This window comes from Bos indicus x Bos taurus, chromosome 20, assembly GCF_003369695.1.
Source record: "Bos indicus x Bos taurus breed Angus x Brahman F1 hybrid chromosome 20, Bos_hybrid_MaternalHap_v2.0, whole genome shotgun sequence".
In the NCBI taxonomy this organism is placed as follows: domain Eukaryota; kingdom Metazoa; phylum Chordata; class Mammalia; order Artiodactyla; family Bovidae; genus Bos; species Bos indicus x Bos taurus.
Genome location: NC_040095.1, coordinates 65159449 through 65174543, shown reverse-complemented (window position 1 = coordinate 65174543; position 15095 = coordinate 65159449). Strand labels below are relative to the sequence as shown.

The following is a 15095-nucleotide window of genomic DNA, read 5'->3' as shown; positions in this document are numbered from 1 at the left end:
ATTTCCTCACATGAAGTTTGGAGAACAACCGTCTTCAAAGTTTCTTGGGACGATTGGAGATAGAAGTACCTAACAGGATACTAACAGATTTTCAACAAACAGCAACTAGTATTATTTTCCATCACTGCATATTTTAGAGTGCCTATTCATGGGGTCGCAAAGAGTCTGACACGACTGAGCGACTGAACTGAACTGAACTGATTCTTAGAGCACTTTAGACAAACCTGTATTTTAGGCAACAGAAACCAGCATTAACTTTTTAAAATTAATATGAGTGTTTAGAACAAAGATCAAAATGATAAATGCTTGCTTCTGTCTCTTTTTTAGAAAAAATTACCATTCTTATACATGACATGTAATATAATACTTAGTGTCACTCTACAAAGAATAAATTTAAGTTGAAGAAGGAAAAAGCCCTACATATATCACAAATATTCCACAGTGGTCATGGAGAAGTATGAGATTTGATTGTTGATTTGTGCTTTTTTATGGATTAAATACTGGGTTTATGAAAGACTACTGAATATCCCAGGCTCATGTTCTACTAACTTATGTTAACCTTCTGAAAATTTAATGCCAAAGGCAGTATCAATGCTAATATTGGTATTAAATTCTCTGCATGAAAAATGAAATCAAAATACTTCTGTAAAGGAGATGGAAAAAAGGTAAGCCTGGCAGATATTTTTTTTCCTCCACAAGTTTTACCTTTATTATCGTCTTTTGCACAAAAAGTGCAGCACAAGTAAGTAAAATCGATGGGTCATTGACCAGCTGGGTTTAATAAGAAGGTAGGGACACATCAAAATGGGTAAAAACGAAGAGTGATAAATCAAATGCAGTTTTTTCCTGTTGATATTAAAAAAAAAAAAAAAAAAAACAGTGGTATTTGTTCAGTGACGCATTCAGAGAAAAATGTCAGGGAATCTGTTATCATCCCGATTGCTGTGAGAAGCCCCGCCCTTCCATCCACTCTGGTTGCTGCCAGTCCACCCCATCCCCAGGCTCTTCCAGAAGCGATCACCCCCGCACACATTGCCCACGTCTCAGTTCTTGCCCGTGGGGGTGGGTTCTGCACCTGCTCTCCTTCCTAGAAACTTCCTCGGGAACCTCGCCAGCCCCTGTGACGGCCCTTCTTGAAGCGCCATGGGACACAGGGTCTGTGCCATGTCATTTAGCGCTCAATAAGTGACACCCCTTTGATCCCCTTTTTAAAAAGTTTCTGCTGAGCGTGACTGCGATTTCTGTCACACTAAGAATGTCACACTAACCTAAGGATCCTTAAGACCAGGGTTGTGCCCTCGCTTCCTTTCTGTCTCCTAGTGCATCCAGCCGAATGCTGGACATGTGGATGTGTTTATGATAAGTGCGTGCTAAATCCAGCCGAATGCTGGACATGTAGATGTGTTTATGATAAGTGCATGCTAAATAAACATCTGGGCTTCCCAGGTGGCGCAGGTAGTAAGTCGCCCGCCTGCCCATGCAGGAGGCATAGGAGACTCAGGTTCTATCTCTGAGTCAGGAAGATCCCCTGGAGGAGGGCACGGCAACCCACTCCAGTATTCTTGCCTGGAGAATCCCATGGACAGAGGAGTGGTCCATAGGGTCGCAAAGCATTGGATATGACTGAAGCGATTTGGCGCACATGCACGCAAGTAAGCATTATTGGATGTCCGTCATTTCCATGAGGTTCTTTTTCCCTTCCTCCACTCTTGGGCTCCATGTACCACCTCCTCTGTCTCACCACCCCACTCCCGTGTTCATCCTCAGGCACTTATGTTCCCTGTGAGCCCTGATTGTTCTCCTTCCTCCAGAAGCCCTGGGTGGGGATGGACTTGGTGTGTAAATGAATGTATGAAGGAGTGAATGGTGGTCCACAGCCCTCACCCTGCTGCACTGAAATTCCTTCTCACGTGTGCCATGATTCCTTGACTCTAAAGTGCCTCAAGCTGGCTCTTCCATTGGAAACAATTTTGTGACCTTCACCAGTTAATTCTGAAGAAAATTAGCAAAAGGAAAACTAGCCTTTTCCACCTAGTGCCTGGTTGTTGGGCTTCCTATTTGTATTCTTTTAGACGAAAAAAAAAAAACCATGAATGAGTTCATCTCAGCCCTGTTTTGTTCACTGACTGTTCTAGACACTTGAAACGCAAAGTAAGTATTTAATAGGTTGTGAAGAGTCAGACACGACTGAGCGACTTCACTTTCACTTTTCACTTTCATGCATTGGAGAAGGAAATGGCAACCCACTCCAGTATTCTTGCCTGGAGAGTCCCAGGGATGGGGGAGCCTGGTGGGCTGCCGTCTATGGGGTCGCACAGAGTCAGACACAACTGAAGTGACTTAGCAGCAGCAGCAGCAGCTTGAAGGAATGTCGGGTTGCAAATGCAACCACCTGGCACCACTGCTCAGAGAAGCCCCACCCCAGCCTCACCCAGACTTGACCTCTCCCAAGCTCCCAGTTCTGAATCTAGCTCGCAGTTGCCGCATCCCTGCTCCCAGTTCTGACAGGCTCCTGGCCTGCCAGCATCCTGGGCCAGCATCCTGTGTGCTTACTTGTCAGGTCTCCTTCAGTGCCCCTGCATCAGTTCTCTGGTGAGGTCCTTGGTTTTCTACAGCAGATGCTGGTTAGCATTTCAGAGTCGTAATCTTGAGAGCTGAAAGGGAACTGAGAGATAACCTTGTCCTGGTCTGCACTTGGATGAGGGACCCAGGGCCCGAGATGCTGTTCATTTCCCTGAGTTTCCATGTCTACTTATTTAAAAGAAAAGTTTCCCTGCGTGAAAAATAATGCAGGAGCCATAAGTAGATCCCTTGAGGATGCAGATGGAGACTTTGGATCACGGTCAGGAATATAAGAACCGCAAGATCTGCAAAAGTTCCCTGTCCTTGGATAAGAACCTTCAGAACCAATGTAGACTGCTTAGGACTGGTGAGATCCGTGAATAGTTCTATATCTGACTCAATTCAGTTTAAAAATGATAAATGTTGTATTATATTAAAAGTGAAGACTTAACTCTGCTAGGCATTTTATGTATACTGGCTCATTTATCCACACAAGAGTCCTTGGAGGGAATGCTCACTCTACAGTTAATGAAAGGGAAGGTCCAGAGGTTTCATAACTTGCCCTGAAGTATTACTATACAACAAGTAGGTTTTGGAGCCTTTGGGAAGAAGCCTTAGAATCCTTGTACTAAATTGGAGGCAAGTTCCAGAGCATGCTGGACTGTGTGTGGAGAGACACTGGCAAGCGCTGAAGGAGGAATGTCCACGTCCTGGTCATGGACCGTCATGGTACTGAAGCGGCCTCGTGGTGATTGCTAAGCATCAGTGGCTCAAAGGCAAAAAAGTCAGGCAAGATAACATCACATCGAACCTGATTCACAGTGGCCTCTTGTCTAGTTTTCCAGTATATTCAACTGTTGACCTAGTTTATGTAAAACTGGATTTTGGACAAGGTATGTCCATCTTAAAAGACATTCAGTAAGACAGAGAAAAAATTTCATTTATAAGTCAATTTAGACTCAAAATATTCTAAGTAAGAAAGTTTATAGTAATACTTGCAAAGTATTTTCACATATATGAGAGCCGTTCAAAGTGTTTTCATTAAGTATTATTTTATTTGATAATCAAAACAATCCATTTTATCTAAGTAGAAACTAAGATGCAGAATAAGAGATTCAAGTTTATACTTCCATAACAATCAGCAGTAAAAAATAATAATAGCTGTCATCACCATGGTAGTAATAACAATAAGTGCATTTTTATTGCCAAGTTTAACTTCTCTAAACTACCTGAAGCAGACTTAAATCTGTGCAAGAAACACAAGAGATGTAACCATAAATAACAAAGACGCCTCCCACAAAACCTTCTTGATGAAATGTCTTTTAGAAGAACTACGCCAGATTCAGCAAATGAAAATGTTAGAAAATGTCAGGAGAAATTTTTCTCTCCGTGTGGCTTTCTTGCCACTTTGTATGGCAGAGATAACACAGTATCAGCCCACCAACCTTGTTCCCAGCAGAGATGAAAGCACCAATATAGAGATAGTCCTGGGGACAGAAAATAGGCCACATGCCAGCTGATAGAAAAGCTTCCTACCCACAGGAGTGTTTTTCCCTTGAAGTCTATTTTCTCTAATGTCAATATAAGCCTGCCAGCTTTCTCTTGGTTAGTATTTTCCCATCTCTTATTCGGCTTTTCCTTGCTATACAGGTGTGTCTCTTGTAAACAGCATCTAAGTGTGTGTCATGTTCTCTGATCCAAGAGTCTCTTTCTTTTAGCTGGCAAGCATAGTACATTTATGTGTATTACAGTTATTGCTAGTCGTCTTTTGCTTTTTTTAAATCCATTATATATGTTATTTGCTTCTGTTTATTTTTCCTCTTCTCCTGTCATCTCCTGGACAAATGGAGTTTATTGAGTCTCCTTTATTCCCTCTAGTGACTCGGCAGTTAGATATCCTCGTCTTTTCTTTCAGGGATTAACGTAAAATGTGTAACATGCACGTTTCTCACCGGGTCCATTGTCGTCTCCATCTTGTTGAAAAATGCAGGCCCCATGCTGTAATCCTGTCCACTGTCCTCCAACGTTGTCTAGATTTTTCTGAATTTACACTGCTCGTGTTATTCGTAGTTATCGGTATTCTGGTTTAATGGTCTCTTCACTCACCATTCTTCTGGATGTCCTGCCTTCCTCCAGATGCGCTGTTCATATTTCCATAGGATTATTCCTCTTGTAATCCTCTCCATGAGAGCCTATGTATAATATACCCCAATCAGCTTTTATATTAAAAAAAAATAAGAAAAACAGCCTCTTTTCCTCTTTGACCAATCATTTACAATAATGTTGCTAACATTTTGAAAACATGAGTCCATATTTTCTTGGATTTTAATGTGCTGAGGAGAAATCTAGTCCAGCTGTGGTTCCTTGATAAGATGTCCTTTCTCTACTTTTGTAGAACTTGCTCTTTGTCCTGGCAATAGATTCTTGTATTGAGGAAGAGGCTTACTTTTCTTTTACCTTGATGGGACTCAGTGCCTCATCTCGACTGCTGCTACTAAGTCGCTTCAGTCATGTCTGACTCTGTGTGACCCCATAGACGGCAGCCCACCAGGCTCCGCCGTCCCTGGGATTCTCCAGGCAAGAACACTGGAGTGGGTTGCCATTTCCTTCTCCAGTGCATGAAAGTGAAAAGTGAAAGTGAAGTCACTCAGTCGTGTCTGACTCTCAGAGACCCCGCGGACTGCAGCCTACCAGGCTCCTCCATCCATGGGATTTTCCAGGCAGGAGTACTGGAGTGGGGTGCCATTGCCTTCTCCAGAGCTCATATTCTGTTCCAGGTCCATGACGTCATTGTCCCATATTTCCCTGTATTTTGCCTTTTTCTCAGTCTATTTTTTCTCAAGCTTTCATTACAAGTATGTTCAATCTTTCTATTGTACCTCCTGTGCCTCAACTGCATACGTTTTATCTCTATATTTCTGTGCTATTTTATGGGTTGTCTCCTTAAAGCTAACTCTTCAGCATAACTATTGAGTATTTAATCTCAATTTCTACATGTTTGTCACTAAAGAGTCTCTGGAACTCATCTATAAAGTAAAGCTGTTACTTTCTCTTAACTGCTTATCATTATGAACTCTAATCCATGGGGTTTTAAAATTTAATCTTATTTTATAAACTATTTCAGATTGATTTGCGAATCTTATGATACTTATTCTATTTTCTGTTATTTCTGTTGATTCTTCCTTGGACGGCCCATTGTCTTCTGTAGCTCATAGTGCGAGCATGCGTGCTTATTTGTGTCTGATTCTTAGCAACCCCATGGACTGTGGCCCGCCAGACTCCTCTGTCCATGGTATTTTCCAGGCAATAGTACTGGAGTGGGTTCCCATTTCCTTCTCCAAGGGATCTTCCCAACCTTGGAATCGAACCCGTGTCTCTTTCACCTCCTACATTGGCAGGCAGAGTCTTTACCACTGTGCCACCTGGGAAGCCCCTTATGTAACTCAACGTTCTTGGTTGTTGTGAGACCGTGTCCAGTAGGGACTGCCCCTCCCACTGGCGTGTGCACCGCATCCTGCAGTGCGATGTGTCATCATAAGTAGCATTGTTCTTGCTGCAGCCACAGCCCCAAGACCTTTCTCTGGTTTTTGGTCTGATCAGTAACCACTCACCTTGAGATTCTCATTATGAAGCAGATGATGTGATTTCAAAACCAACACCCGTATTTAGAGTCTGAGTTCGCATTGGAAGTTTATTTATACTTTCTTGGTCTAGAGTTTGGACTTTCTAGACCTCTCCACTTGGAGAGAATACCCTTCTGAGGCTTCTGGTTTTATTCAGCAGTCTTGGTCCCAGCTGCCCACCTGTTGCAGACCCAAGACAACATCTTTTCCCTGTGGGCATCAAAAGCCCAGCCCATTGATGCTCAGTTCCAGGACACTCTGGGGCCAATCCCACGGTCTCCATCCTTCTATCAGTAGCCTCCTTCTTTGTTTTACACCCCTAGGAATTCCTCTCTGGGTCCACTGTTAAGACAGTGAGCTTTTGCAGTGAGAATCTGTTGAGTTCTATTTGCTGAATTCTGGGGTGCCTCTGGGAATGCAAGGATTGTGATGGGAATTCCCTGGTGGTCCAGTGATTAGGACTCAGTGCTTTCGCTGCTGAGAACCTGGGTTTGATCCCTGGAAAGGGAACCAAATCCCACAAGTTGTGCAGTGTGGCAAACACACACACACACTTATGAGTTGTGAGGTGGCTCCACCAGGTCTCCAAGTGGCCAGAGACAAGCATTTAGGCAAAGAGAACACGATGAAGGCAATGGCACCCACTCCAGCACTCTTACCTGGAAAACCCCATGGATGGAGGAGCCTGGTGGGTTACAGTCCATGGGGTCGCAAAGAGTCAGACACAACTGAGTGACTTCACTTCACTAACATGATGTAGATGGTGCTGTGAGGGCCACCCAGTGGATGAATAACAGAGGAATATGGCTCAGCCAAGGCGTGTGAGAGAAACAGGATGATTTTGTAAAATATTTGTTGTTGTTCAGTCACTAAGTCATGTCCAACTCTGACCCCATGGACTGCAGTGTACCAGGCTCCTCTGTCTCAGTATCTCCCAGAGTTTGCTCAAATTCATGTCTATTGAGTCGGTGATGCCATCCAACCTCCTCATCCTCTGTCATCCCCCTTCTCCTTTTGCCTTCAGTCTTTCCCAGCCTCAGAACTAAAAGCCTGTGGGAAGTCCAAGTACAATTAAATAATTAAAGTAGACACATCAGTCTCCGTGACGCCAAATGTATGAAGTAATTATTGCTGCATGACAGTGAGAGTCCTTGCCCAATTAAAATGCCATGGTAGGCATCCCTTTAGACAAATACACAGAAGTGCATGTTTACATGACTAACTTCACCATGGTTTTCAGACAAGAGCAGTTCTATTTTTTAATGATAAAAGTTTGTTACCGAACCACTGTGATATGTTTAAAACTTTCTGAAACGTCTCTCACTTTATTACATTTCACTTTATATAAGTGGAGACTTCTTTGCGGGTACTTCGTTTTATTTTAAAAAGGAACAGACTAATGAGACTGCAAACCCAATCTGCTTTAATAATTATCACACCGAATGATGAGGAATCCAGAACTGCAGAGACTACCTACTATTTCCAATGCAGAAATTTCAAAAAACAAAAAAGGAAGAGAGGAAGGAAGGAACGGGAAATATTTTTGGCAGAGATATTTTTTCTTCGTTTTTAATCCAAAACACCGTGTATGAATATGTTATTTTTACGTTGAGAATCTTCTGCCTGTACTGGATGAAGACATTAGCATTCATTCCAGACTCTTTCTAGCAACCCACACTGCTCACCGTCCCCAGCACCAACTCCACGGTAGTGTTTTCACGTACGTTTATATTCTTTCTCCTTCTGCCTCTCCCACTATACTTAGCACCAATTCCATATTGATCAGTGGATGGATGTGGCATTAACAGCCAAGAGCATTTCTAGAAGATGCTCAGTGAGCTTGCCCTAGGTAATAAGAGACAATCATACGATACAGTGAGCCTTGCTGATGATCAAGACGGAAAAGAAACAGATTTGGCCCAAACAATGCCAGTGATTAAACCAAAGATCAAACAGAATGATTACCCTGAGCTGATAGCAAGGCTTGCTCTCATCTTCATATGAAGAGGATGTTCTAAATAAATGCCACAATATTCTTTGAGGTTGTATCATTTATAATGTCTCACTGTGTGTGTGTGTGTGTGTGTGCACGCGCGCACACGCGCGCTCAGTCGTGACCCCATGGACTGTGGCCTGCCAGGCTCCTCTGTCCATGGGATTCTCCAGGCAAGAATACTGGAGTGGGTTGCTATTTCCTATACCGGAGATCTTCCCGACCCAGGGATCAAACCCGCAGCTCTTTCATCTCCTTCGCCTCCAAGATTGGCAGGTGGATTTTCTTCCATGGTTCCGCCTGGGAGGCCCATAGTGTCTTGTTACATATTAGTTGCGCAGTCGTGTCCGACTCTTTGCAACCCTGTGGACTGTAGCCTGACAGGCTCCTCTGTCCATGGAATTCCCCAGGCAAGAATACTGGAGTGGATTTTCAATTCCTCCTCCAGGGGATCTTCCCAACCAAGGGATGGAACCCAGGTCTTCTGCACTGCAGGCAGATTCTTTAATCATCTGAGCACCAGAGAAACCCAATGTCTCATTAGGATGGTGTAAACTTTGAAAAACTATTTATCTATCAGGGACTTTATTTGAATACTTAACCCAAAACAGAATAAACTGAACTAAATTATCAAGTTAGGATATAGGTTGTAATTTTTATTCAGAACAACAAATGAAATCAGTGTTCCCATTTTTCCTCAGTCAGATTCTTTCTACTCTTAAGTTGTTAGTACTCTTCTCCTTTTCCCCCATCGTTGGTTTCTTCTCTTACTTCGAATGTCATTATCTTCCTCCTCTTCTTCCTGCACTGTCTTTATAGTTCAGGATCTATATCCCCATCACCACCATCTATATCCTTGCCCTTGTCACCAGCAGTGTTACCAGTTTCCATGTTTCAGAACAGTTGTATTTACTTTGCCTCGATTTGATGAAGGGATGAAAAGATAGGGGCAGCTGCCTGCCTCTATGACCTGGAGAACAATGAGTATATGATATAACAGGTTAAAGAACGATTGCATATGAGGGCTTGGAGGCGCACAGGAAGACTCAACAGAGACGGAAATGAACCCACTTCATTCTGAACCTGGTGTCTGGGGCCCAGTGTGCACCAAACCCGTGCATCTTTAGTGAGCAGCTTCAAGGAGATCGCTCTTTGCAGGACTGAATAGGACCGTGGCAGATTTCCAGGACAGTCTGCGGTGTATTCAGGAGGCAAACAGAGGCAGCAGTTTCTAGGGCCAGCACTGTGTCACTTTGCCCAGAGCGTCACAGGAGCAGAAAAACGTGTGTGTGTGCCCACATCTGCTTCAGCACATGCCTAGTGCATGGGCAGAACGTGACAGAGTCCCATCAGCTGGCATGTTTGGCAATATCATCACCATGCATTGCTCCAAAAATTCAAACAGTCATTTTTAAAATTTTACAGTTTCAACAATATGTTTGTGTAATAACTAGATATTTTACTTAATTGACTGTGACATGGAATCTGAGCTAGAGTTAAACACTCTCTTGAAATAGCAGTTTTGTGTTTTCTGCTCTTAAGATTTTATTATCATATCTATTGACAGTTTCTGTGTACAGACACAAAAGCATCCATTTTAATAATTTTCTTTTAAATAAAAACCCTAATCCTAGTCAATTAGGATGCAAATACATAAATATTGTCATTTGCCAGGATCCAGCCAAATGCATCATCTTCTATTTTAATATGAGCTGGATGACTATGATATTCTTTTGAATCTCTGCTCTTTACACTCTGTTATAGCTTCTCCTCTGGAATGCAGATCTGACTCTGGTCTATGGTATTGTTGTTGTTCTGTCACTAAGTTGTGTGACTCTGCAACCCCATGGACTGCGGCACACCAGGCTTCCCTGTCCTTCACCATCTCCCAGAGCTTGTTCACACTCATGTCCGAGTCAGTGATGCCATCCAACCATCTCATCTTCTGTCGTCCCCTTCTCCTCCTGCCTTCAATCTTTCCCAGCATCAAGGTTTTTTCCAAGGAGTCGGCTCTTCCCATCAGGTGGCAAGGTATTGGAGTTTCAGCTTCAGCATCAGTCCTTCCAATGAATATTCAGAACTGACTTCCTTTAGGACGGACTGGTTGGATCTCCTTGCAGTCCAAGGGACTCTCAAGAGTCTTCTCCAACACCAGAGTTCAAAAGTACTGTGGCTTATTAATATTATTCAGTGTAGGTATTAATATTATTAATTATATTAATAAATTTATTAATAATTATTAATTATATTTATAAATACATTACAAATATATTACAAATATATATTTATAAATATATTATATTTATAATAATTATTAATTAATTATAATATTATTCAGTGTGGTATTAATATTATTCAGTGTAGGATGTGCTAGAAGGATAATGATACACTTTCAGGTGAGCGTCCTCCAGCTGTGTCATCCTGAATGATACCACATGTCCACAGCATTGAAGGGCCTCTCTTCAGACAACAGATTTAAGGACATCACCAGCCCCCATCCGAACCATGCTTTGGAGAAGAAACTTAAGGCATAAATCTGGCTCCCCCTGACTTGCTAACAGGAAGATGCTCTGCAGAGCCTGGCCGCTAGCCTGAGGTTCAGCCCCTGGAGCCCAGGGCAGCACTGGCTCATCCCTCCAGACAGGCTGTAGGAGAAACCAGAGGAGGTCCCAGGAGACTCTGCCCAAAGAATGAGCCCTGGGATTCCACACCACAGGGGGTTAGATGCTGTAGACAAATGTTCTGCATCTCTTTATACCAGGAGCTGGACGGGAAAAAAAACTATAGTAGAAAGGAGAGAAAAAAGTGTTTTTTACATTCATCTAGGGTTTTCCAGGTGGTGCTAGTGGTAAAGAACCCCCGTGCCAATGCAGGAGATGTAAGAGACACAGGTTCGATCCCTGGGTTGGGAAGATCCCCTGGAGGAGGGCAGGACAACCCACTCCAGTATTCTTTCCTGGAGAATCCCATAGGCAGAGAAGCCTGGTGGTTTATAGTCCATGGGGTCACAAAGAGTTGGACAAGACTGAAGCGACTTCACACGCATGCAGATATAAAGCAAACAGATTTTTAGTCCCTGAAATGTTCCTGAGAAATATGTTTTCTTCACAAATAGAAGAGAAACTAACACATACGTCTTGTTTTGGGCACCTTATGAAGCTCATTTAAATCTCTTAAAAAACCAAAGAGGCAGATACTATTGCTATTCTTATTTCAGAGAGGAAAATACCGAGGCCAGAGAGGGTCAGTAACTTGCATAAAGTTTCACAGCCGTGGGGGGCTTGATGCCGCAGCCGCAGGGCTGATGACCTTTCTAACCATCTCTCATCCCGTAGTGTACATGGGTGCTTGCTCAGTCACGTCCATCGTGTCCGACTCTTTTGCAACCCTATGGACTGTAGCCCACCAGGCTCCTTTGGCCTTGGACTTCTCCAGGCAAGGATCCTAGAGTGGGTTACCATTCCCTTCTCCAGGGGATCTGCTCGACCCAGGGATCAAGCCCATGTGTCCTGCATTTGCAGGCGGATTCTTTATCAACTGCACCACCTGGAAAGGCAACACAGCAAAGCGGGCAGAATTAACACCACTGAACTCCGCATTTAAAGATGGTTACGAGCTCTTTGCAGGGCAGGAACAGAGACACGGACTTACAGATCAGACGTGGACACAGCGGGGGAAGGGGAGGGTGGGGCGAATTGGGAGAGCAGCACTGACGTATGTGCATGACCACGTGTGAAGTGATAGCAGGTGGGAAGCAGCTGTCTAGTACAGGGAGCCCAACTCAGTGCCGGAGAAGGCGGTGGCGCCCCACTCCAGTGCTCTCGCCCGGACAATCCCACGGACGGAGGGGCCTGGTGGGCTGCAGTCCATGGGGTCTCAAAGAGACAGACACGACTGAGCGACTTCACTTTCACTTTTCCCTTTCATGCATTGGAGAAGGAAATGGCAACTCACTCCAGTGTTCTTGCCTGGAAAATCCCAGGGACGGGGGAGCCTGGTGGGCTGCCGTCTACGGGGTCGCACAGAGTCGGACACGACGAAGTGACTTAGCAGCAGCAGCAGCAGCAGCAACTCAGTGCTCTGTGATGACCTAGAGGGGTGGGATGGATGAAGTGGGAGGGAAGCTCAAGAGGGAGGGGTTATAAGTATGCATATAGCTGATTCATCTTGTTTGTTGTATGGCAGAAACCTACACAACATTGTAAAGCGATTATACTCCAATTTTTTTTAAAAAGCCCTAAGAACGTTAAAAAAAAAACAGTTAAGAGGGTAAATTTTATCTTATGTATTTTAACACAATTAAAAATAGTATTTTTATAATAAAAAGTAGAGCTTCTCCACGTGGGGGAAGCCCTCTCAGGACAGGATGAGGTATAGCCATCACCACAATCACAGCGGAGAGCGCTGGGTTTCATCTTCACAGGGACAGGTTCCAAACTATCGTATTGTGTGGTCCAGATGAACTCTTCGGATTAGCTGCACGTTGGGCTGTTTTCTACACAAATCACCTGAATTTCTGAAAACAGCTTCCTCACAGCTGTGATCTGAGACCCAACACATCCGCCAGAGTCGTTTAATTGACTGGCGTATTTTTCCTTCACCAGAAGAATTTTTAAACATAATTTCAGGTCTCTCTTAAAGGACATAGAAGCGTGTCGTAGTTTGTCATAGAAATTTAGTGAATTTGTTCCCAGCTTGTAAGAAGAATGCCGACATGATCTACTGGTCTCGTGTGTGAAGAAGATCGGTGCATCTCGTGTTGTAAACATCCTTGAGAAACTTGAGAAAAATACGTAAAATAGCAACGCGTTTCTTTTTCTCTCCGCTCTTAGCAATGCAGCAAGAAAGCATCTGCTTCTCTCCTGTGGCTTTTAAAGTCATCGGGCATCATCGCCAACCGGCCCTGGCCTCGGATCTCCCTGACGGTCATCACCACGGCCATCATATTGACCATGGCCGTGTTCAATATGGTGAGTCATGGCCCGGACGTGCTGTCCATCTCGTGGGATTTGGTCCATCTTGTGGCATTTTGAAACCTTCCCCATAGCTCCTTCGGCGACACCCACTGCTGCCTGTTTAAATTCAACATCCAACCGCTTTGCATAGGGGAAGGGTGCTTCCTGGGGAGGCCTCCAGGGAGGGAGGGAGACTCCTTCCAGCAGCTTCCCACCCCCTAGCTCGTCCTGACTCCAGCTACGGAAATGCCACCGAATGTTAGCAGGCTAATCACCAGGAAGACCAGAATCAGCAAATTAGAGAGGCTGCAGTGGGAAAGGGGTGCTGCTCTGGGCTTTAAAGGGCCTGATTTCAGACATCACCGTCACTCCCACCTTAACCAGCTGGCGGTTTTGGAGAATTTTCATTAAAAGCTTCCACAGGCTCCACTTCACTTCTCATGAGAAAGCTGAGACTTTCTCAGTGAGAACTGACACTTCTCTGCTAAGGTGGATTTTTCAGGTAAATGAAGTGATGCTCCTAGCACACTTAGGATGGCATCAGGCGTTTGGTAAGTACTGAACCAGGGGTTGCTCTTACCGTATCAATGTTTTTAGAGGTATATCCTTCAAAGCAGACATGTCACTAATCAGTGCCAATTAAGACACATCCTTTTAATTATTCTCATGTCATCACCATCGACCACCAGGCGTTCACTCAGCAAAAAAAAAAAAGAAGAACATATATTGAGCATAAATATGCATCTGGTACTTCACTAGATCCTAGGAACCCAAAGCGACTTTGTCTCCCCAGAGTTTATGGCCAAGTTTAGGAGACTGACAGCTGGGTCAGAGGTTATGAGAGAGTCTGACAGTGAAAGCGTGAGGGGTGGGGCAAGGACAGGGGAGCTGGGCCGGCAGGACGGAATTCTGAAAATGGACACAAGTAGTTTTCTCCGGATGATGGAGGGAAGATCAGGAGGGAAGACATTTAGCATCAGGACAAAGAGAGAAATGTATCCTATGAAGCAGCAAAAAGTAAGGCTGAAGAAGTAGGCAGGGACCTTGACGGTGTGCCTGAGATCTGTCCTCAGCGTCATACCATGGGTCACACGGTTTGTACGGACGCACCTGGAGATTCAGGTGAGGGTGACACCAACTGGAAGGCGGATGGGCTGGGGTAGCAGTGGCCGGGGCGGACTGGCCCCTTCTCCTTCACTCTGCCTCGAAGTCCACCTTAAGGACACCCGGGAGGAAGGTGGCAGACAAGCACCAGCTTCCCTCCCTTCTTCCTCTTCCTGTCCATCAGGGCGGGGATAGTGTGGATTCCTGGGTGTCCTCCCGTGGGCTTAGCAGCTGTGCTCGCTCCTCCCGCTTCCTCTGACTACACAGCCCAGCTCCTGCTAGCTCCCCTGAGAAGCGCGGGCCCTAAGGTAGGTCTTCTTCCAAGGCAAGGGCCATTGAGGGGTGTCCCTGCGACTCCTGTTTCCTTGGTACACACCTGCTGAGCCTCAGAGCTCAGCTTGCAAAGAGGCTGCCCCCAGCTGGGCCTGTGCAGTAAGAACTGATGGTGTCTGTTGGGAGAAAGGGCTCTGCAGTCAAGTCCGTGCAGACGGAAGATTTCCCAAGGACCAGCTGGCCCTTGGTCTTGGGTTCCTGTGTGGTGTTGTCCTGCTGTGTCACATTCACCATGGCAATTCCACCATCCCAGCCCTCCCCCCGGACTTCTCCAAGCCCATCTCCCCTCCCCCGAACATGCACAGCATCCAAGGCCATCTTCCTGCGCCAAGGGTGATGACACCGTGCCCCAGGGATGGAGACCCTCTCTTCTAGATCTCAAGCATCCTTGGATCATGACAGCACTTATTTCTAACAAAGGCATCATCAGGACTGACCAGGGAAGAGCTGGGACATGGTACCTGGTCTGGACAGGAAAATCCCTCTGGAGTAGGAGAACGATCCTACTCCAGAGGGATTTCAGAT

At 44.9% G+C, this 15095-nt stretch overlaps 1 protein-coding gene across 1 annotated transcript in view; it reads left to right on the top strand.

Annotated features, from left to right (window-relative positions):
- ADCY2 (adenylate cyclase 2) overlaps nucleotides 1–15095 on the top strand; it is a 454325-nt gene that overhangs the window by 369106 nt on the left and 70124 nt on the right. Inside the window, exon 16 of the mRNA XM_027520567.1 lies at nucleotides 13011–13148. Within this exon, the coding sequence (XP_027376368.1) occupies nucleotides 13011–13148 (138 nt within the window). The remainder of the gene's footprint in view (nucleotides 1–13010; nucleotides 13149–15095) is intronic.